Source organism: Gracilinanus agilis, chromosome 6, assembly GCF_016433145.1.
Source record: "Gracilinanus agilis isolate LMUSP501 chromosome 6, AgileGrace, whole genome shotgun sequence".
Taxonomy (NCBI): Eukaryota; Metazoa; Chordata; class Mammalia; order Didelphimorphia; family Didelphidae; genus Gracilinanus; species Gracilinanus agilis.
In genome coordinates this window covers 15,372,972-15,396,395 of record NC_058135.1, presented here as the reverse complement: position 1 = coordinate 15,396,395, position 23,424 = coordinate 15,372,972, and the positions used below count along the sequence as shown (strand labels likewise).

Genomic DNA, 23,424 nt, shown 5'->3' with positions numbered 1-23,424 from the left:
AGGCCAAGTGGGAGGGTGGGTGAGGGCAAGATCAGGAGGCCCTTCGTCCGGGCTCCCCAGTCCAGTCCTGATGTGCGGATGTGGCCTACCGGAATAATCGTGCCTGTGTGCTTGGGATGCTGAGGAGCCAACCTTAGCTCACAGGGACCTATGTGGTCCTGCTCACGAAGCGAGGGGGGGGGGGCAACTGAAGAACATGGAATGGGAATGTTCTACAGCAGGGAGGCATGTCTGCCAGAACCACTTGCCTCAGTTTCCCCATTTGTGAACCCTCCCTCCCAGGGTTGTTGTGAGTCTGACGTCCCGCCATACCATGTAAATAAGTGGCAGCTGGGGTGTTCTGGCTCGGGTGCTACTCCTGTCTTACCCCTGGCTGACTTGGTTCTACCTGCTTCACCTGGAAAGAGCCGGCCAGCCTTCCCATGTGTCCCTGAATATTCACAGGTGCTACTACTTAGGACACAGGCACATTCCGTGACGCTCCACAGCTGGCCTCCTGAGTGATCCATGGCTGAGTCATTCCCTAGAGGAGGGGCCTCATGTCCTTTATTCTTGGACCACAAAAAGCGGTCGTGCATGAGGGCCTCATTCCAGTTTTCATGGCCCTCCCCCTCTCCCTCCCCCAGAAAGGCACGACAAAGTCAATCCAAAGGAAACATTTATTAGGTGGGTGGGTAGCACATGCAGGTGCCAAGTGGCCTCTTCCCTCGTCTGTAACACAGGGAGCCATTCTTGACGCTTCCTTTCCTAGGAGCTGCAGTCACCAAGGTTTGGGAGCTTTGTGAACAGCACGGCTCCCCTCTGGTGCCAAGAGGGCGCCGCTACTCATGCTCTGGTCCTAGATGCCTCTTCTCTGCCACAGCTGCCCATTGGCCAAGGTGCCCACCCACCCAAGGCCTGGCAGTCCTGTTCATTTGAGCCATGTAGGCTTTCAGCAAGGACCTTCTGTGATCCAGGTTCAGTTTCTCTCTGATAGGCTTTGCAATCAAGTTTCACTAGAGGTTCTCTGCCATCCGGGCCACGCTACCGCATTATAACCTTGGGTCCAGGGAGAGCTTTGGGGCCCGGGGAGATGCCGGTCCCACCCAAAAGGCAGACTCCAGGTGATGTGTGAGGGCTCCTCTTGGTCTGAAGCACTTCATCCAGCCAAACTCCCTGCCAGCACGGAGCCCCAAGGAGGCAGGACACCGGACCACCTCTTGTCTCATGTGGGCCTCCCTCACCAACATCAAGGAAACAACAAAAATTTTTTTTTTTTAAAACAAAGAATCACATCTGTGGAGCATTTTATTCTGGAATAACAACAACAATGAGAACGGGCCGGCTAATCATATCTTCCTCATTTGCAGTATCTGTCAGCTTTCAATTTGACTCTCCTGTTTCAAGACAAAAATAAAAAAAATCATGCAAAACTAAGCACCACCTGCTTGTGACCCAGAGGGCCTCGGTTTCCTCTATGGCACGAACAAGCGGGGTAGCCTGGAGGAATGGAAAGAAGGCCTTGTGTGCTCGAGCCCCGGTGAGCTTGGGCCACTCTCTGCAGCTCCAGGCGGGGGCAGCCTGTCCTCAGGCCTCGGTGAAAGCTGCCCTGTGGCTGTGAGCAGTCCCTGTGGGCTCTCCGGGCTGCTGGCTAGGTGGGATGGCAACTTCACCTTTGAGGGTGGCGGGCTGGGAGCTTCCTGAACCCTGTTGGGACCTGCCCGCTCTCAGCCCTGTCTCCTTGTTTTTCAGGACTGGAGCAAACTCAGGCGAACTCTAGAAGAACGAGTTCTTCCACAAGCCAAGCCCCTCGCCCCTGCCACCCTGCTCCTGCTCCCCCTGTCCTCTGAGCGACTCTGCCCTCGTTCGTGTGAAGAGCAGGGCCCAGGGCAGCCCTCGCCTCTCACATTAGAGCCTCACTACAAAACACGGGGACGAGCCAGGAGTGTCTGGGGGAGCCAAGAGGCGTCCCGGCAGAGGACGGCGGGAGCCCTCCGCAGGCCCGTAGAGCAAGAAGGGCCCGAGGCTAGTCACGGGCTCCCTCACTCTCTAGCCCCTTCCCTCAGCCGTGTCACCGAGGTCTGAAGCCATTCCTAAGAGCTGCTCCTTCTCCCTCTTCCTCAACTCCTGCCCCTTGTTTGCCCGAGGACCTCGATGCCTCCATCAATCCTGGTGGAGCTCCCCAGCGCGGCCCCATCTAGCTGGCACCGCCTTAGTGAGAGCGTGCCCTGTGAGATAAGGCTCTGGGAAGGCCTGAGGGGGAGCCCCTGGGATGGGGGGCAGGAGAGGCGAGGTCAGACGCCCGGTCACCACAGGGAAGCCCGAGGAATCCTAGGGGCGAGCTCTGCAGCCAGAAGGGAGCCTCCAAGGCCCTGGGGTGGGCAGGAAGCGGAGGGCAGCACGAGAACCTCACTGCAAAAAGAGGGCAGAGGGCCTGCGAAGGCTGCTTCTTCCTCCAGACCCCAAGGTGAGAACCCCCTGGAATGGAAGGGAACCTGCATTTAAGGTTGCTCCCATCCCGTCATTCGCCCGATGCACGGTCCGCACACAGGCCCGCTGGGGCGGGGGCACATGTCTGAGCCGGGCCAGCCTGGTGGGGGTCTCTTACCTGCGCTGGGCCCCAGAAAGCTCCTTCCTCTGTGCGTGCGTGCATGCGTGTGTGTGAGGAAACATGACACGCGCACAGAGCAGCGGGCCCTACATCAGGAAAGGCGTCAGTCACGCACCTGTCCAGCAGTGTCTCGTGGAAAAGCCCATCTTTGCGGGCCTTCTTAAGGGCTTTGCTGTCTTCTTTGCTGATTTTCAGTTTGTGGTCTTGGAAGCTTTGGAATTTCTTCCTGTTAAGAAACCCACGTGTTAAAGCAAACATACCACAGGATGACGGCCACAACCACAATGAGCAGCCACCGAACACTCTGAAGCTTGCCAGCACTTCCTATCTCTCGTGGCCTCTGAGCCTCCCCTCAACCCTGGGACACAGGTTCTAGTCTCATCTCCATTGCGAGATTTGAACTCAGGCCCCTTGCTCTAACGACTGAGCCTCCAGGTGCCCCCAATAGGCTTCCAAACTCCTTAACCCCTTGCTGTGCATGGAACACTCTCAGTTCTGTAGCTCCTGATTGGGGTGCACAGGCTCTGGCCTAGCTCCAGCCACATGTCACTCCCTGACTAAATCTTTTAATTTTTTTTAACCCTTAACTTCAGCTCCTAGGTGCAAGAGTGGTAAGGGTGGGCAATGGGGGTCAAGTGACTTGCCCAGGGTCACACAGCTGGGAAGTGTCTGAGGCTGGATTTGAACCCAGGACCTTCCATCTCTAGGACTGACTCTCAATCCACTGAGCTACCCAGCTGCCCCCTTGGCTAAATCTTTTAATTATTTAAAACCTCACCTTCCGTCTTAGACTCAATACCGTGTATTGGTTCCAAGGCAGAAGAGCAGTAAGGGCTGGGCAATGGGGGTGAAGTGACTTGTCCAGGGTCACTCAGTCAGGAAGGGTTTGAAGCCAGATTTGAACCCAGGACCTCCTGTCTCCAAGCCTGACTCTCTATTGAGAGATGTGTCACGGGAAAGAAAAATCCAATGATCCCTTCATTCCAACATCTATCCATCCACCTGCCCACCCACAGATCTATCCACTCACTCATCTCACCTAACCACGCACTCATCCACCCACCCACCCACCCACGCATCTATGCAATCCTCTGCTCACTTGTGCACTCACCCATTCATCTAGGTGGCCACCCACCCACGTCTCCTTCCATCTCCCCAATCACTCCCGCTCCTCCCTCCCTCCCTCCCCTCCCCCTGCCCAGCTGTCCATCTAAGCACCTGCCCAGTCACCCAGGCACCCACCCATCCATCCGGCCGTCGCTACTCACACATAGTTGATTTCGCACTGCTTCACGTTTCCTTTGTCTTCTTCGGGAATGTCATCTTTTTTCTTGGTTTCTCTTTCCGCGCAAGAACGAATCTAGATGTCAGAGTTTGGAAAGGAGAATAAGCCGTTGCAGAACTTGTGGAGAATCCCTTCATAGAAAGCAATGAAAGGGCCCAGCCCTTTCAGTGACTGCGCTGCAGAGAGAAGGCCGGTTCTGGATAGTGGCTGGGGTTTCTTTACGTGAGGAAGGGCAACAGAGTAATCGATCCATCAACTAATTCATCAATCAATTTTAAGCCACGAGATTTTGTTTAGTGCCAACTTTGTGTCAAGCTCTGTGATAGGTGCTGGAGATATAGAGACAAAAATGAACCAATCTGGGGCAGCAACGGATACAGCCTGGCCTAGAGATGGGAGGTCCTGGGTCAAATCTGGCTTCAGATCCTTCCTGGATGGGTGACCCTGGGCAAGTCATTTAACCTCCATTACCTAGCACTTATGGCTCTTCTGCCTTGGACCTCATACTTACTATTGATTCTAAGACACAACAAAGCTACATATGTATTCACATACACACCCATGCAAGTCCACAGGGAATAAATTGAAAACAAATCAGAGAGTAAAGCATGAGGTCGTTAGGAAGGGATCAGGAAGGTCTGGAGAGCTGAGCTCAAGTGCAGGTTCTTCTGCTAACTTGGGGCATGACTCTAACTCGGCCCTTTAGCCTCCCAGTCTGTGTAATCCTCTGTAAAGTGAAGGAGGAAGACTGGATGAGGAATCTTTCTCTTTTTTACATTCTAGCCTGCTTGCTCAGTAGGGGGAAGACTGTGGACCTTCTTGAAATCATGTTTTTAAATGCATAAATTGCAAAGGATTGCAATTACACAATTATAGATTGCATCTATGTTGAAATACAGATATCAAAATATTGAAAAAAAATTTCAAGACCAAAAGGAACAAGTATTCATTAAGCATGTGCAACGTGCTAGGGGCACAGAGTTCAACAAACCTTGCTCTGTCCTGACCTATTTAAACTGACAGGTGATGTTGAAAACAGGAGATGGATAACAGCACGGACCACTGCCATTTCCCAGGGAGGTTTAGTCAGAAAGTCAGATAGTGCAAATAGTCAGAAGAGGGCAATGAAGGGCCTCAGGCAGTGCCCGGGGCTTCCATGTAAAGGAGGGCAGTTGTGGCAGCTGGGGATGAGGTGGGCAAAGCTTGGAAGCCAGCTCCTAAAGTCTTCCGCTTCCAAGGAGGAATTATCCACGAGAGAAGGAGCAGGTGGACAGAGCTGTTGACAGAAGAGTGGTCCCCCGAGAAGATCTGCTTTCTTTTTAGACATTCATGGGGATGTCTTTGGTTTTTACCTAAATTCTCCCCTCTCCAGGAAGAATAAAAAGGAAGAGAAGCAGCTCAGCAAAACAGACTGTTGACTAAGCATCTCCTTCCAGCTGCCCTGGATTCGCTGGGCACAAGGTGCCCCCGAGTCCCAACAGCCTGTACTGTTGGCTGGGAAAGATACTACAAAACCAAAGAGGGGGAGCTGGCTGGAGCCAGGCCAGAGCTCCTGGGGGGGGAGGTCTATGAGGCAGTGACCCTGGGGGTGGCCCTCCATCCCTGAACATGACTGTCACAGGGTAAAGGGGAAAAGTCTAAGCTCTAGAAATGAGGAGGCCTAGACTCTGTTCTTGGCAGGTGGGCAGCACACTGCCTGCCTGTGGCCAGAGTGGCCAGTGGGATCTCTCCCTTTGGCTATGAGGGGCTGCTCTCTGCTCAGAAAGGACAGGCATGTGGAAACAAAGGCTGGCAATGACAATTGTTAACAGTAAAGAGAGAGGGTGCTGGTCTCTGGTCCATCCTCCCCACTGGCTTCTGTGCCAGTGTCTTTGATGAAAATACAAGAGGGAGGCGGACAGATGAGAGCAGCCTCACAGGCACCACTGAATAGAGCGGGCAGAGGCTCCCAACTCTAAAGTGCTTGGGATTCTGTGGAGGTAGCCACAGGGGGCACAATGCTGGGCCTGAAGGCAGGAGGACCCAAGACCAAATACAGCCTCAGACAGATTAGCTGGGCGCCCTGGGCCAGGTGCTTGGCTTCGTCCTGTCTCCATTTCCTCTTATCTGTGACATGTGGGCTATCACAGGTCCAAGAAGACCCTACTTATACAGTGCTTCACCCAGGGCCTGGCCCACAAAAGGAGCTAGAGAAACACTTGTTTCCTTCACAGTTTTTGATACAAAAGGGGTCCCCAGGTTCAGGGTACAATCATACAAGATTCCCTAAAGATGAAATCACCGAGATCACTTTGTCATCAATAAACAGAAGAGAGTAAAATGGACAAGGCTCTAACAAATGGAGTTGGGAGCTTGCCAGAAAGATTTTCCCCTGTCCTAGAAGCCATCTGGAGTAGAGGCTAAAAAAGGAGACTAAGAGCAGGGAAGAGCCTCTGGAGGACCTGGCTTTGTGAGGTTGCCTCTATGAAGCAGGGCTGCAGTTGTTCCAGAGAGGCTGGCCTCCCCCTCTGTCCTCACAGGACAGAATCGAGTAGATGGATGAAAGCTGATTACTTTCTGTGTGAAGGAGCTGGCCCACATACAACAGAGTCCATGGTGGATAATGAATCAAGCCTAGAACTAAATAGGAGAAAGTGAACTTGTGTCTGGGGCACTGTGAGGTACTCTGAAAAGCCCTACACTTCTCTCTGAGATTAAAACCATCTTTTTCCACATCAGGATTCTATTGAAGATGCTGAATGGCTTCAAGCTGCTGAATACCTGAAGAATAAAATGTGCCAGTCATCAGTGGGGCAAAGGAGAGGCTTGGGGGGTGGGGGTGGCATAGTGCCCAACAGAGAACTGTGCATGTAGGGTCAGCTGAGAGACATCTTCACAAGTAAGGTGGACTGCACAAGGAGAGGAGACCATCACAAATAATAAGGGGTGATGGAGAGGCCAAGAGATGTGAGAATGGATGGTCTCTGCCACCCAGGGGATGTCAAGAAAGGGAGCCAGACAGTTTCTCAGCAGAGCTTGAGAAATCCCCTTTTGTGGGAGGACAAGGTGGACAGAGAAGGTATATGTGATGCAGCTTGGGGCCCCTAGAGGAAGGATGCTGGGTGAGCCAACAAGAAGTGAAACAACATGACTACCTTGATCATTTCTTCTTCTCCTGCAGTTTTGCTCTTGGCTTCTATATCTCCACCTTCATTGCATCTAATAAAGCAGCTATTTGAAGCCAGCAAAGCCATCTTCCCCTAGGTTGGGAAAAAGTTACTTGGTTAATAATAATAAAAAAAAGTTCTAAATTATAAGACTCCACAGAATTATTTCCCTCTACCAGTGAAAGACACTGAATTTACTCCTGGTTTATTTAAGCTTAACCTAAAAATTTACTTTCTTTAAAAGCTTAAAAAAAAAAAATCACAGCTTTCCCAAAGTTTAAGTGGCCCAAGGATAGGAACTAAGTTTTAAAAGAAGAATTGAAAACTGTCATTGGCCATGTGGAAAACTACTCTAAATTATGAGAGAAATGCACATTTATAAAGCCATAAGGTCTTACTCGATGCCAACAAAGTGGCAAAATAATTTGCATTGGAGGGGCTTTGGGAGAACATATCCTCTAATACATTGTTGGTAGACTTGCTCTTTGGCTCTAGCCATTCACTAAATTGTCCATGCCCTTTGACCTAGAGACCCTACCACCAGGCATATGTCCCAAGAAGGTTAAAGGCAGAAAGAAAGGTGCTATATATTCCAAAAATATTCAGAGCACCTCTTCCTGTGGTTGTAAAAAATAGGCACAAAGTGGACAGATGCCCATCAATGAGAGAATAGTTACTCAAACTTTAGTGAAGTGGAAACTATGGTATAGAAAGAAATGAGGAGAAACTCATTGAGATATGAATAGACAGATGAAGAAACTGAAGAGAGAAGAACCAAGAAACTAATCTGCATAATGAAAGGAGACAGAAAGTGTAGCCAAAGGCCGAGTGAGGAATGACAAGGATGATCTAAACCCTGGGGAAGAAATGAGGAAGGACTTGGTGCCCTCCCTCAGGAACAGGGGGGTGGTGGGCTAAGTGGGGAGAGGGACCAGGGGGCGATATGCTGGGGAGATGTGGTCCCTCTGTCTTTGGGGGTGGTGGTGGTGCCGGCAGCTGGGATACACCCAAGGACACTGAAGGAATCCATCCAATGTGAAGTCATCTGAAGCAAATGATTGGACGTGGGCCAATTATTGGCCCCTCTAACCCTGACTCCTACCCCAGAACCCACAAAGAGCAATGACACCTGAAAAACACTCACATCCTGAAAGACCGGCTCCCACTGCTCCCGGGGTCCTATGGCATCGGATCGCCCCACCACAAGGCCATCTGAATTTATTCCAAGATACTTTCCGTAGCCAGACTTGAGTGCAATTCTTTAGGAAAACAGAAGTACGGCAATGAGGTCTAGCACTCTCCACCCTTCTCCGCTTCCTTCCCTTGGGCTACAGCACAAACTCCCCAAAGTAGGTCCTGCTGTCCTAGAATCTTCCCAGCCCGGCCCAGACATCCTAGGGATCCTCAAGAAGAATCCTGCTTTTGTCCAGCATGGGCGCGCACTACCTGCCTGGGAGTGGAGCCTGGCCGACATTACCTGGAATCAGAGAGCTTGACCGCTGTGAGTTGCTCGGGAGGACTGGGGCCCTCGTCATCTGGAAAACAAAAACATTTAAGGAGGACAAGCTATCAAGCCTCCAGGACCACATACAAGGCCATCCTTCTCGGAGGCGAAGAAGAAGACATGATGCCAGCTCAGCTGCCTGGGCAGTCAGGCCACATGGCACTGATGCAGCGGTTTCCCTTGGCATTGCTGCCCAAGAGCCTTGGTTGCACCCCCTACCCCCACCCCAGGACGCCTACTCCATGCCATTCTTGAGCCATTCCTCCTGCTACTCTTCACTTATACAGACACTAACCCATTAAACCATCCATCTGCATACATTTCTTGTGCCCTCACTATATACCAGAGCAGGTACTGGCCTTTTGGAATGCAAAAACAAGTGGGAATCTGCCCATGGGGAGTTTCTGTTCCAACCCTGCTCCTAGTTCATTAGGTTCTAAGCCCCTTGAAGGTGCGGACTGTATAGGGCCTCTTTCCAGGCCCCAGGGCTTGGCCTGGCACAAGGTCAGGACTTAATGTTCCCTGATTGATGTCAGGACAGACAGAATAGACACAGAGATCCAAGGGAATCTGGAGAGGTGGCACTAGAGGCTGGGGGCCTAGTAGCATCTGAGCTGCTGCTTGGGGATGGGATGTGAGGACCAGCAAGGAGGTCAGTGTGGCTGGATCCCGTTCATGAATGCCAAACAGGATCTGACTTATCTGCCTGAACAACAGCCCAGAACTGATGGGAAGGGGTGGCTGTGCCAGAGCCAGGCTTTAGACCTGCCTGTGACCACTGTGGGAAGGAATTTAGGAAGGGGGAGAGCACATTTCATGTGGGGCAAGATGCCATCAGGGACAGAACTGCTCCTCCTTGGTCCCCACACTGGGCACACTCACTGAGAAAAATTCTCATTTGATATTAATCTGTAACACTGCCTTCCATGACCAAACCTTCTCCCCATTCCTTCGTCCTGACAGTCCTAGGAATGCTGGTGCACTCCTTGCCCCATCATTATGATGGAGAAGGTGAGTCCCATTCTTTCCTGTAAACAGAACTGGCCCCAGCCAAACGTGTCTGAGGCAGCCTGGCCACATCTTGGGTTTCCTTCATCAGGATAGATGCTGGAAGGTGAGTTAGCCTAGATTGATTTCTCTTATCTGGACTATCAGGGATGATGGGATCTTGTCACTGGATACGTGTCACCCCAGCGCCCGAAGAGTCAGCCTCCAGAACTGTATCTGAATGACTCAAGCCTGTGTGATGGTCTCTGATCCTGAGAGATCAGACACTCATTTATTGGTTATTGCTAGCCGAATCAAGAAACTAATTTTGTAATCCAGAGTCCAGTCTCTGGCATTTCATTCGCCACACTCACTCATTCGAGGGAATGCAGGAACAAGGACAAGCTTTGTCCTCGCTCCAGCTCTCTGGGGCCTTTTGGCTCAAACTTGACTCTGAACATTCCCCCAGAGTATAAATATGAAAAATGATAAAGGCTGGTATAAATATATATATTAGTAATTTAATTAAAGCCATGCTGATAGATAAAATCATTAGACCACGCGCTTGTAAGCATTCAAAACTGCCGCCTCCATTACTGTCTCGAGTCTGCTTGCCAAGAGCCTACTGGCAAAGAGAGCCTCCCTCCTAAACCCAGGAGATTATAAACCCTCTCTGCGTCGACGTAGGCCTCCCCATGCCCAAAGACCCAGAAACGGAAACTAGTTGGACCATGTTGGATCACGGGAAATGTAGTTTTGATTTCCCATGTCCATAGAAATATATACACTTTTAGATGGCATTTTCCAAATTTCACTTTTACAAGAGCAGGGCTCACTCCCCAAGCCATCCCTTCACTTTACAGAGGGACTAACCAAAGGCCTACAGGGAGCAGCAGCCTGCTCCAAGTCACCCAGGTAATAAAGGAGAATGGGGATTTGAACCCAGGTCAAGCTGGTGCTGTCTTCCCCCTCCCCATCTCCTTCCCTCTGCCCATTCTTTATCCTTGCTGCTAACAGGAGTCTCTCCCAGTCATTGGGCCCTGTCCTGGTCCCTATTGGGGAGGGGGTTGCATACCCATTTTGCTCAGAGGAGAGTATGCATGCCCTGAGGCTGAAATGGGGCCTCACAGAGGCAAGGCAAGACTGGGGAGGTGTCCCCCTGCCAGCCCTCAGCAACAGAGATCCTTCCCTGCTACTCTGAGGAGAAGAGAGTGGGCAGCCAGAGCCAGCAAGCTCTGGGGGACACAGTGGAAGGAGTATTAGGACTGGACAGTGCAGGAAGACCAGAGTTCAAATCCAGTCTCAGACACTTCCTGGCTGTGAGAGCCAGGCCAGTCTCTGCAGCATCACTGAAGATACTGAAGATGGGCTCCCCAATGGATGCAGTGGGCTCCCTGCCTTAACATGGCTGCCCAAGTGGAGACCTTCCTAAAGCACTGGTCAGACTGTGTCTCCCCTCTCCCGAAAAGTCCCTCTGTAAGCCCACTGGCATTTAAAGCCTGCCTCACAAGGGAAGGTGGCCTCAGGGCAAGAAGAGGGATTTCCAAAAAGACAAGAGATTGTGTTATTTGGAATTCTGGGGGTTCCATTTAAAAGTATTTGACAAACTTCCTGTGGACATGTGGGGGACTTTGAAACTACATTTTCCATGATCCAATGGGTTTCCGGTTTTGGACGTGGTGACGTCTCCAATGTATAGCGCAGCTTAAATTCGGAGGTCAGCCTTGAGACAATCTCTTTTGACTATGCAGACAAGATGGGAGGAGGTACGGATGGGCGGCATTTTTTGAAATAGTCAGGCGTGGTCTTATATATTTTACCAACATGGAACTGGTAATTAAAATATTACTTTTCCTCATAATATCAGTCTTCATCATTTTTAATTGTTACATTTTTGGCAACCAGAAGTTTGGAAACGTGACCCTCAATTTTTTAGATAGCCTGAGAGTATTTAAAATCCTCTCCAGAGGTATGGACCTGCTCTTGCCGTTTTGGAGTTTTTAGTTCCGTTTTTTTCTTTTCTTACTCTTCTTTCTAGCCACGTGGCTGCTTTTCAGGGAAAGGGGAAAATGGCTTAAAATGCCGTGTTTTTGTTAGCAGCATTTTATTTTTGCCTGCCAAGTATTGTCTTTCTGATTCCCTTGGACGCTGCCAGCCGGCTGAGCCCGATCCACCCTGGAGGGGCAAGGAAGCCGCTTCTGGCTTCTGACCTTAACCCCAAATGCCGGTGCCCTGCCTGCTACTACCAGTGCCTCTGCCGCTGATTCCTACTAAAATTCTAACTGCTTCTGCCTCGCTGGTGCTACTTGTCCTGTTCTGACTCCCGCCAACTCCTGAGTTTGATTCCTGCTCCTGCCTGGGGACTGCTGTTTCCCCGCACCCCAGCCGACACTTCGAGACTGCTTCTGCTGCTTAAGATTTGGGAAGTATGCCCCCCCCCACTTAATGACTTTTAACCTGAAAGATGCTTTTACTCCACGTGGCAGCCCCGTCCTCCATGTGGGTTTTCTAAAAACTGAACCTAAGCTTTTCCTTAGCTCGGCTAGCGTTAACTCTTCAATCGGGCCGCATGGCCTATTTCAAACTTTCTTGCGATTATTAAACTGAAACTAAGGGGAAGAAATTCAACCCATACCTATTCAGGACTTTGAACTATATATATCCCTTAAGCTCAGAGCAGAGACTGGTTATAAGGACCTTGAATTGGACCAGAGGTGGACTTTAAAGCCTCAGAACTGAATGAGTTTTATTTCTGTTTTAAAAAGACTCTGTATCTTGCTGTATTTTGCTGATTAGTTTTGTGAATTAATTTTGTCGTTTTTTGTTGATTTTCCTGTTGCACCAAATCATTTTAAGCTAATGAAGTTTTTGGCTGCTAGATTAGTTCTGTTTATGATTTATTGTAATTCCCAAATAGTGAACAAAATCTATTAGAACTGATGAAAGAGGTTTTTTGACTGTATAGCTTATTATCTGTTACTCATATTGTATTTCCTAATTTATTCAAGGTTTCATTTTTTACTGTATCAAAACAATGCTGTTATATGTACCATTTATGAACATCTTACACATTTTAAAGTTGTAAATAGCCTTTTGTATACTGGATTTGCCATCTAACCTATAGGAGCACATGGCTTAAGTTTTTATTCTATCTTGATAATCTTGATAATTGTGTATGACCTTGGAGATTTTGATGCCTTGAGAATTTAAATTATGATTTTATAAGAGGTCTTCTTCTGTATAAACGATAAGGTTTTATACAATTTTAAAGAATTGTTGCCTTAAAGGATAAGGTTTTATGTATTTTATTGTGAAGAATTGTTGTCTTCTATTTTTAAACAGGAAGCCAAGAGAGCTCCTGTATGCTGATGTTAGTCTCTATGCTTTAGCTATCAGAAGGACCTATATTCTTGAGGATAATTTTGACTCAGAAGGTTTTTTTTTTTTAAATCAGATTTCTTTTTAGACTCTGCCCCACAATTGCTATGGAGGCAGTAACAGAATTTGTTAAGAAAATATCTTAGCCAAGGTTTGAATTTGTAACAAGTATATGGATTTTTAAACATCATAGCAAGCGATTGTAATAATGAGTTTATTATTTTTTTAAAATGTATTATTAGAAATTATGGTACTCTATTTGAATGTGCATTATGAATCTGCTATTTTTGTAAAACCCATTTACACTCACAGCTCATGCAAAGGTTTAACAGGAAATGAATCTCATTTTTTGGGTGAAAAACCCTTCTCTAGTATTATTTTAGCTATTTATTTTTTGATTTTTAAAACATTCTTTTATTTTTCTTCCAATATGTATTCTTTTCCCTCAATTTTTTTTTAATCCTTGAAAGCATTGTATTTTTTCCCCTGAATTTATTTTTAATTTCCTTGTTGCTTTTCCTTTTAAATTTTTTAATTAGAGCAATTGTTTTTTTCCTTTTTTCTCATTTTGTGTCAATCCTTTTTTTTTGATTTTACAGTGAAATAAGCTGAATGCAAAGATATATTTGCTATAATATTGATGCATACCTGAAAAGCCTGAGACTATGGTAACCTGCCAATTATTGATAAATATGGTGGGACTGTGATTTAATGTCTCTCTTGTCTGATTCCAGGAGAAGTGCTAAAAGAGCCACGAGGTCATGGAGACTGACTGAGGATCTGCAAAGTGCCAAGGAGCAAAAGGCCATGCAGACCATGGATTTAGAGGAAGTTCTATGCCAATACTGAAGGGCTTGAAATTGGGGTTTGAGTTTTGGAGTCAGCTTTTCTAACACCTCCTACACTGAATGTAAGCTCCTTGACGGCAAGGCCTGCGTGAAGCTCATCACAAGGCCTTTGTGATCACTGCCCCAGCACCTGTGCATGGGACCCTGCAAGCTCCTGACTCAATGACTGGCTATGGGACACTTTCAGCACCCCTACACCTTTGGCTACTGACCTTCTTTATGGGGTGCTCCAAGGGTGAAGAGGCCATTGTCGAGGGCATGGACGTAGGTTCCTTTATCCATTTCAATTGCTATGGTTCCAGAAATTTCTCCAAAATTTCGGACAGCCCACCAGTTCCCTAAAAAAGCAAAAGAAGTACCTTCTTTCTAATTTCCGGATGCCAACTCAGACCTGTAAAGCATCTGAATTAGGCAGAGTGAGCCCCTAGCATTTTGGGGTCCCAAGGCCCTGTGCATGGGAGGGAATAGCCCGGAGTCCCACAGTTGCCAGTGCCTTTGCCTGCCTGCCTTATTGGATTGGCAAGGGGAGACCTCGAAGGGAAGGCTGGAAGCCCGCTGTGGAGAGAAAAGAATGGGCCGCAGAAGGCAGTCCCCTTCTGTCTTTCCAAGGCCCCTCTGAATGAATGAATGAATGAATGAATGAATGAATGACGTGAAGGGCTTACTATGTACAAAGCAATGGGAATCCAGGCAGGAAAGACTGTCCTCACCCCCTCCCCCTCCTTCTGGTGGCCACCACCAGGCTGTGCCCTTTCTGGGTTCTGACAAAGGCCATCCCACCCCCAAGCTCTGAAATACACACACACACACACACACACACACACACACACACACACACACACACACACACAAACACACACACACACACACACACCCAAAGGGAAAGGTTCAAGTATCACCCATGGCCAGAGCTTCTCCAGTCCCAGTGGGCAGAGCACACAGCATCCTAGGCAGTGGCTGCCTCGGACAGGGGCTCAGGCTGTCCCTTTCCTTTCATCTGTCCTCTCTGGCAACTGGGCACAACCAACACCCCCTTGGCCTCAGTGAGCCAAGCTAAAGGCCTTGATGCGTTAGAAAGGGGCTCTCTGGCACAGGGCCTCTCCCGTTTTCAGACTACGCCTAGGTGTTCATGTAGCTACGTTTTTCTCCAGGGGAGCCTTGCCTAGAGACCAGCAGAGGATACAGCCCAGGGCCAGGGTGAGGAGGGCTGAAGAGCTGTGCCCGCAGGCAGCAAAGGGCTTTGGCATCCCCTCCCCGGCAGGGCGGATAGGCCTCCAAGGGCCACAAGCATGGGGAGGTAGAGGGATTCCAGGATGACAGAAGCGAGTGAGTGTGTGACAGAATAACATTTCTGACATGTCGGCCTGGCCCAGCGTGTCATCGACCACCTCCCTGGGATGCTCCACACCAAGGAATGCAGTCTTTCCATGGAGGCTGGCAGGGAGGGTGGCTCTGCTCAGATCTGGGCAAGGAGGATCTGGCCCAGGGCCCAAAGTCTAGCCCCTGGCATTTACACAGGAGGAAACTGAGAGTGGCCTGCCAAGGGGCACACTAGGAGGAAGTGGCAGAGTACAAATCCAAGCTCTTCCCACTAACCTCCTTGTAACACCCAAAAGGCTGGTGTTTTCACCCACAGGCAAGATCAGCGGTGGGGTACACCATGGGGTGCAAGGGGTCAAGTCTTGGCCTGGAGTTGGAAAGTGCTGGGTGCTGATCCTGCCCCAGATAGTACCTTGCTTCCTTCAGCCTTAGCTTCCTCCTGGGCAAAATGGGCTTGTTAGACATATAGGGGGAGCTTGGTAAACCTTAAGGTGACTCACCAGAGGGTTGTGAGGACCTGAGTTGGTGTGTTTGCAGTTTACACATAGGCAATGGGAATCATGCCCAGAGATTAGCCAGTCAGGAAGGAGTTGACCCAGGGTCTGAAGAAAGCTGGGGACATGCTGGGGGAGATCCATCTCCCAATTCTGCTGGTCCTACAGGCTGGAGTTTTTGGGTACTCCTAGGCTCAAAAAATACCCTGCCAGCATGCTCTACTTTTGTCTTTATAGCTAGATAGCACCCCAACTCTACTCTAAGGGGAAGAGGCTACAAAGGCTCAGGGTTCCTAACTCCAGGCCCCTCACTGACCACAGGTCCCCCACTTGGAGAAGTCCCAAAGGGAGCCTGGCCAGCTTTAGCTCTTGGCTCCTCCTCCCTACACGAATCCAATGACCAGCTATCTAATCGACTTGGAACTGAGCACCATAGGGCCTGGCCCACGAAGGGTCAGAATGGTGTCAACACCTGGGACTTGGCCTAATATGGATTTTCCCAAAGCTTGATGGATGCTGAAGTGATCATGCCCAGAGGGACAGGAACAAGAGGGTCAGGGAAGGAAGGTGGCCATCTTCTGGCACAGTTACTAAGCTGCCTTAGTGTCCCTCCAGCCCCATTTTCTCTAAACTTGCAAGATTTAAACTATTTTACATATTATGTAGTAATAATCTCTGTCACTGGGCAAAACTTTGGGAAATAACACTGGCTTTACACACTAAGATGACTTATTTTATGCTTAAAGAAAGTAATGTAAAAATTCATGTGGTTAAACCCCAGGGGACCAGAACCACAGAAAACCCAAAAGACAACCTGGTCATAATCTCAGACTTTACAGAGAGGAAACAAGGAAGATGCAGGAGCTCTAGTGACTCACAAAAAACAAGCCATGTCAGGGTAGGCAAGAGGATGGACTCAGATGCTGCCCTGGACCCTACTGGATGCAGTTCTGGGGCCTCAGCAGACTCACCGACACAGTCGAGCTGGCTTTCTTCATCCTCCTCCCTTCTCCTCTTCTTCTCTTTGTTCTTCTTCTTCTTACTGTAAGACATTGGGGTAAGACCATGACTGAGAGTATCAGGTGTTGTGTCTTTTTGGTGAGTTGTTGGATGCCGACCTATAGGGAGATGCTACAACCCTGAGACCACAAGGGGTTAAAATGGAGAGATCTCTACTTCTGTGACTGCCAGGAGGGTGTAAGGAGGAAATCCTGGAAGTCCTTTCTCTATTTGACAAGTGTTGGTCAAGTCATGAAGCACTGATTTTCACCAGGCAATGAGCAAAGTACTGGACATACACAGAAAAGCACCCTCACATCCCCATCCTATTCTCAGCCTAATGTGGGAGACAATATGGAGGCAAATAAATACAAACAAGCTACAGCCAGGATAAGTATGAAATAATGAACAGAGGGACGGCCCTGGAATTAGGAGGCCAGCATTCGGGAGGACAAGGGAGAGTGTTCCAGGCCTGGTTAGCCAGTCAGGAGAGGGAGGGTCCTGGAGTTGGAGCAGCCAGGAGGCCAGGATCACTAAATGGAAGAGAATGTGCCAGGGAGAAAGATGTGAGATGATTAGAATGGTAGGAAGGGGCCGGAATGAAGAACTTCGAATGTCAAACAGGATTTTGTATTTGTTCCTGAAGGCAATGGGGAACTGCTGGAGTTTATAGAGTAGGGGGGTAACATAGTCAGATGTGAGCTTTAGGAAAGTCCCTTTGGTGACTGACTAGAGGAAAGACTGAAAGGGGAGAGACTTGAGGCAAGGAGACCAAGGAGGACACTATTGTAATAGTCTAGGCCAGAGGAAATGAGGACCTCTGGGTTTTGGCAGTGTCAGAGGGGAGAAGGCAGAGTACATGAGAGATGTTATGATGGAAAAATTGACAGGACCTGGAAAATATAAAATTCTATTTGGCATTTAATGTCTTTTACAACCTGGATCCTGTTATGGGATTGAAGAGTTCTTGAAGGAGGGGAGTAAAGGACACTGGAAAAAAGAGCCAAGAATTTCTGACAAACCCCAAATAAACCACACAATTCTAATAAAACACACATGTGTATTTCTAGCAGAAATCTCACCATTCAGTAAACATTAAGCATTTGAGCTCATGGCCCAGTGGTTAGTGTGGTAGGCCTGAAGATAGGAAGGCATCATTTCATATCCAGCTTCAGACACTTACTGGCTATGTGACCCTGGACAATTCACTTCACCTAAGTCTGCCTCAGTTTCTTCAATAGTAAAATGGGGATAGTTATAGCTTCTCAGGGTTGTTAATAGGACAGAATGTGATCAAACAATTACAGCTCTTTGCAAGTCTTAAAGTGCTATATGAATGTCAGCTGCTAGTATTGCCTGGACAACCAAATGAGAATTTCTTGGTCAGTAAGGGGAGAGGCCAGGATAAAGTGGCTGACCATGAAGGTGGGGTTTGGTGGCAAGGGCAGTTAGAGTGGCAGAGGTAGTCTAGAAGGTAGACCAGAGAGGTCATTATCAAAGTGAAGAAATAGCATGAGATAAGATGATTCACAGCTGAAAAGGATCTCTGAGGCTATTTAATCCAGCTCTCCCATTTTCCAGATGACAAAAGCTGAGGCCCAAGGAAAGTGACTTGCCTAAGGTCACTTAGGTGGGATAAGTGAGAAGGCTGGGAATTGAGGCCAAGTTCTCTGTAAATCCAGCATTCTTCCCCCTGTATCTCAGGGCAAAGTCGATTCCACAAGTTCTGGGTCTTGAAGGTGGCACTGGTCTTGATGGAGATGAGCAGTGAGTAGTAATAGGAACAAGACCCTCACACTCTGAAATCTTGTATTTCTCATCAGTTAGCACTGGTTAAACATCAACTGAAAAATCTGTAGTTTCAGCATTAGTCAAGCATGAATTGCAGAAGTTACCTGTTCTATATTTGATCTTGGCCAAAAGACTGAGAAGTGATTCAGTTACTCATTCTGTAATATCAATCGCCTGTAATGGGTCTGTAATGTTTTATATTGGGAATCAGCTTTGTGCCTAATCTTTTTTATTACTCATATTGTTCTTTTGTTTACTTTAGTTCTGAACTGTTAGACACAATTAATTACCTATACTGGTCTTCTACTGGGCTTCATCTGCCCTGCCCATCCCCTCACCCACCATGTTCACATTCCAGAAGGGTAGTGAGACCTTTCCTACACTGACAAATGATGACAAGGTGGACAATGGGGGGAACATGGGACATGCACACTAAGGACTCTGGCATTCCAGAAGGATCCCTAAAACCTGCACATGCTTCTTATTCCCTATGACATACATGTCAAACTACAAACCACACCGCTGCCTGAATTTGGTCATGCCTGTTTTCCAGGATTTTCAGGAGAGGTGAAGATTTCTTTGGAATGGAAGATGACTAGCCCCCAGACCCTAATAAATATGCCAACCTTGATCCACAGAGGGTGGAAGCTGCTACTGCACATCTGGGGCTACTACTCTATTATCTATTGGGCTACTCCATCAGCCCAGGGCTATGGAGATGCTACTCTATCATCTCCAGAGAAGCTACTCTATTAGTCCCTGGGCTAATTCATCAGCCCTAGGTCTCCCCGATTATTCCAGTTTTCAAGACTATTCCAGCACCTATTAGGTTATTATTATACCACCTTAAACCTCTTCTTCAAATAAAATTCTTTTCTTACTTCTAGATTGAACGGAGTTTGAGTCTCCCATTTGGAGGTGTGACCCTGCTACAAACTTGGCTGTGTTTCTCACGCAACAGCCTGGCAAAGAAATGGAAACTGAGGGGATGCCCATTGACTGGGGAACGACCAAACAAGTTTTGGTAGATGAATGGGATGGAAGAAATGAGGGGGATAGGAAGATTTGAAGAAGTGAGCAGAGCCAGGAGATTGTTGTACACAGAAACAGCAATCTAGTAAGTTAATTGATTATGAAGGATTTAGCTACTCTGATCAATACAGTGATCTACCACAACTTCAGAGGCCTCATCATCAAAAATGCTGTCCACTTCCAGAGGGAGAAGGGATGCGTATTTTTTTTCCGCTTTGTTCTTCTTGCTTTCCTCTTCTCTGGTACATGGTCAACGTGGAAATTAAAAAAAAAAGGGGGGAGCACCAGATGAAAAGGACGAAGATTCCCGGAGCTGAGGCTCTGCTGGGGGGAGTATCGGGCACCCCTTCCTGAGGCTGCCTGTTTCCAAGGTGAGAACGGGACTACGACCAGGGAGGGACTACGACCAAGTTTTCCGACCCCCACCACGGGGCCAGTACGCGGTGACAGCTGATCAAGTACCAGTACGGAGCCTCCTCGCTCGGAGGAGTTGGATCCGTGAGGTGACGTCACGACTCCGCCTCCATCCGGGATTCTCTTCACTTGTTTCCTCCCTCACCATCCGGCTTCCGTAGCGTCCGCCCCACCCCCACCCCATCTCCTGTGGCCTCTGGAGGCTACTGAGAATGTATCCCCTTTGCTCAATCTGGCTTCGCTCGGCCTTACCTTTTGGCCTTTGTGCCCTTCAGCACCAGCTTGGTGGATTTGACTGAAGCGTACTCTGCCATGGTAGCAGAGGCCGAGAGCCCGCAGAACGGAAGCTGAAGCGGGTCAAAACTACCGCGAAATTCGTCTCGGCTCGTCTTGCCCCACTTCCTGTCTGCTTCGCAGGCGCATGAAGCATTTCCGGCACTTGACACCTTCGGGCTCCGCCTCCGGAGCTACGGCAGCGCGGAAGGCCGCGGTATTTCGAAATGCATTTTTCCGAACCTGCCCATCTTCCTTTCTGGAATTTTGGCTTTTTTTTCAAGGCTCAGTTCCCGGGCCACCTCCTTGAAGAGCCCTTTCCTGATCTCCCCCAGGTATTATGTCCTCAAGTATTTGCTTGAATAAACCCCGTATTTACTTTTCTGTCTAAGCACGATGTATCCTTTCACGTGGCAAAGACTGCCTGGCGCCTGCCTGGAGTAGGTACTTAATAGACTGTCCACTTTGGTTAACATTACTGCCCTTTCCTCCAGTTGCCGCAGGGTTGAGCGGCTAAGTCTTAGGAGGAGTCCCCGCTGGAGAGGCAGCCTAGCTAGTACGGCAGCTCCAGTCCATTTGGAGTCAGGAAGCCTAGGTCCTCTGTGTGGACCACGAGCAGATCACTTCCTCCCCTCCCCTCCCCTCCTCTCCTTTTTCTGCTCATTTCCCTCCTCATCATATCATGGAGGTCTTTTCAGTTCATGTAGAAATCAAGCGATTCGTCATTCCTTATAGCACAATAGCATTCCATACCCCAACTTGTTTAGCCATTACCCAATTAAGGGACACCCCCTCATTTTCTGATTTTTGGCCCCACAAAAAGCACAGTTATGAATATTTTCGTACAAACAGAACCTTTCTCATTTTAAAAAATCTCTTAGGGATGCAAACCTAATAGTGGTATTGTTGGATCAAAGGGCATGCAGTCTTTTAGAGCTCTTTGGGCATAATTCCAAATTGCCTTCCAGAATGGTTGGATCAATTCACAACTCCACCAGCAATGTATTAGTGTCCCAATTTTGCCACATCCCTTCCAACATTTATTACTTTTCTTTGTTGTCATTTTAGCCAATCTGTTAGGTGTGAGGTGGTACCTCAGAGTTTTTTTGATTGCATTTCTCTAATCAGGAGGGATTTAGAACACTTTTTCATGTGATTATTGATAGTTTTGATTTCTTCATTTGGAAACTGCCTATTCATGTCCCTTGACCATTTGTCCATTGGGGAATGGCACAATTTCATGTAAATTTGACTTAATTCTTTACATATTTGAGAAATTATACCATTGTTAGAGAATTTTGTTATTAATCCCCCCCACCCCCACCCCTGTTTGTTGTTTCTCTTCTAATTTTGGTCCCATTAGTTTTGTTTGTACGAAATCTTTTTAATTTAATATGATCAAAATTATTCATTTTACATCTTGTAGTGTTCTCAGTCCTGGCTTGGTCTTAAATTCTTCCCTTCCCCATAGATACCACAGGTATACTATTCTACATTCACTTAATTTACTTATAATATTCTTTATATTGAAGTCATATACCCATTTTGAACTTATCTTGGTATAGGGTGTAAGATTTTGATCTAAACCTATTTTTTGCCATACTGTTTTCCAATTTTCCCAGCAGTTTTTGAAAAATAGTGAGTTCTCCCAAAAGCTGGCATCTTTGGGTTTATTGTCCACTTTCTTGCTGAGGTCATTTACCCTGAGGCTATTCCATTGATTCACCCTTCTATCTCTTAGTCAGCACCATATTGTTTTCATAACCACTGCTTTATAGCACACTTTAAGATCTGGTAAAGCTAGCCCACTTTCCTTCACATTTTTTTCATTATTTCCCTTGTTATTCTTGATCTTTTGTTCTTCCAGATGAACTTTGTTACTATTTTTTCTAATTCTATAAAAAAGTTTGATAGATATGGAGCTGAATAAGTAAATTAATTCCGGGAGGATTGTCATTTTTATTATGTTAGCTCATCCTACCCATGAGCAAATGATGTTTTTCCAATTGTTTAGATCTAGTTTTATTTGTATGAGAAGTGTTTTGTAGTTGTGTTCATATAATTCCCATGTTTGTCTTGGCCCCCTTTACTCTTTGATCCAGGGTTGCTGGCCTGGCTATTTCTCAAAGAAGACTTTCTGCCTCTTGACTCTTGACATTTTTTCTGATGTCTCCCATTCCTGGAAAGCTCTCCCTACTTTCTTTCCCCTGACTTCTGACCTTAACGTCTTCTTTTAATTCCCAACTCAAATCCCACCTTCTACAGGAAGCCTTTTCTAAATCCCCTTAATCCCAGGGCCTTTCCTCTGTTGATTATTCCCTATGTACCCATACTGTAGATAGCTGGCTCATGTTTTCTCCATTAGCCTGGGCATCTTGAGGGCAGCCTCTATCTTGCCTTTCTGTGTATCCCCAACACTTTCTGTATATCCCCAATAGTGCTTAGTATTGTGTAATTAGGATTTTGTACCCCAGGACTCCGTTTCCCAGAATCCCACTTTCATCCTCACCTTATGTCCTTACATTTTGGAGATAAAGTTTCTGTAATCTTGCCTCCTTCTCTGGCTCTTCTCCCTGTAATGTGGTTGGGAAAAACTCTTTACTGGGGCTTTACTTTTGTCTTTTTATTTCTCTACTTTAAGTGATTATTAATAAATCTTATAAAATATAATACTTGGAGTTATTGGATATTAATTTTAATTTTACAGTATGTAGAAGGAGTTTAATAGATGTTTGTTGATTGACTTATTCTGGGGTTATCACAAGGGAGCTGGAGGGAGACATGGTCAGCCTTGAATTAAGAAAATCACTTTGGCAGCTGTGTAGAGGCCAGACTTGGTCAGGATGAGACCAAGGAGGAAGCCATGGCCATATTCCAGGTGAGAGATGGAGAAGGCTTGATGGAGGCAGTGGCCATAAGGGTAGGTGGGAAAGAGTGAGGAGCTGGGGATGACCCCCAGGATGGGAGGGGCTAGTACCCTTGCCAAGGACACAGAAATTCAGAGGAGGGAAGGATTTGGGGAAAGCAGATGAGTTCTGTGTTCCCTGAAAATGTTATTTCCTTTTTGTACCTAGAGTCCTCTTCTGTGCCTTTATCAAGTTTGGAATGGGCCCCAGGCTGAAGGCAGCTAGCACTCTGGCATTGAAATCAGAGGACCTGGGTTCAAATCCTGCCTCTGATGCGTACTTCCTGGGAGACACTGAACAAGTTACTCCCTCTCCTCCCCTGGGCTTCAGTTTCCTGCTCTGTAAAATCAGGAGATTAGACTAGATGACAGGTCCCACTTTCTATTTTTGGTGCTTGTCCTTTGTTAATGGCAATATCCCAAAGGACCACACGGTGGTACTGTTTCACCAGATTTGG

General features: G+C 47.6%; 1 protein-coding gene across 1 annotated transcript; it reads right to left on the bottom strand.

The window, feature by feature from the left end:
• Positions 1–641: 641 nt before the first annotated feature.
• On the bottom strand, positions 642–20,181 carry FRG1 (FSHD region gene 1). The gene is made up of 9 exons (XM_044680098.1): positions 20,041–20,181; positions 16,524–16,594; positions 13,951–14,076; positions 8,499–8,556; positions 8,166–8,280; positions 7,010–7,114; positions 3,859–3,950; positions 2,706–2,816; positions 642–1,376 (listed from the first exon to the last, which is right to left on the bottom strand). The coding sequence occupies exons 1-9, from the start codon at positions 20,100–20,102 to the stop codon at positions 1,340–1,342; spliced, it is 777 nt and encodes a 258-aa protein (XP_044536033.1). The 5' UTR covers positions 20,103–20,181; the 3' UTR covers positions 642–1,339.
• Between the last annotated feature and the right edge of the window lie 3,243 nt (positions 20,182–23,424).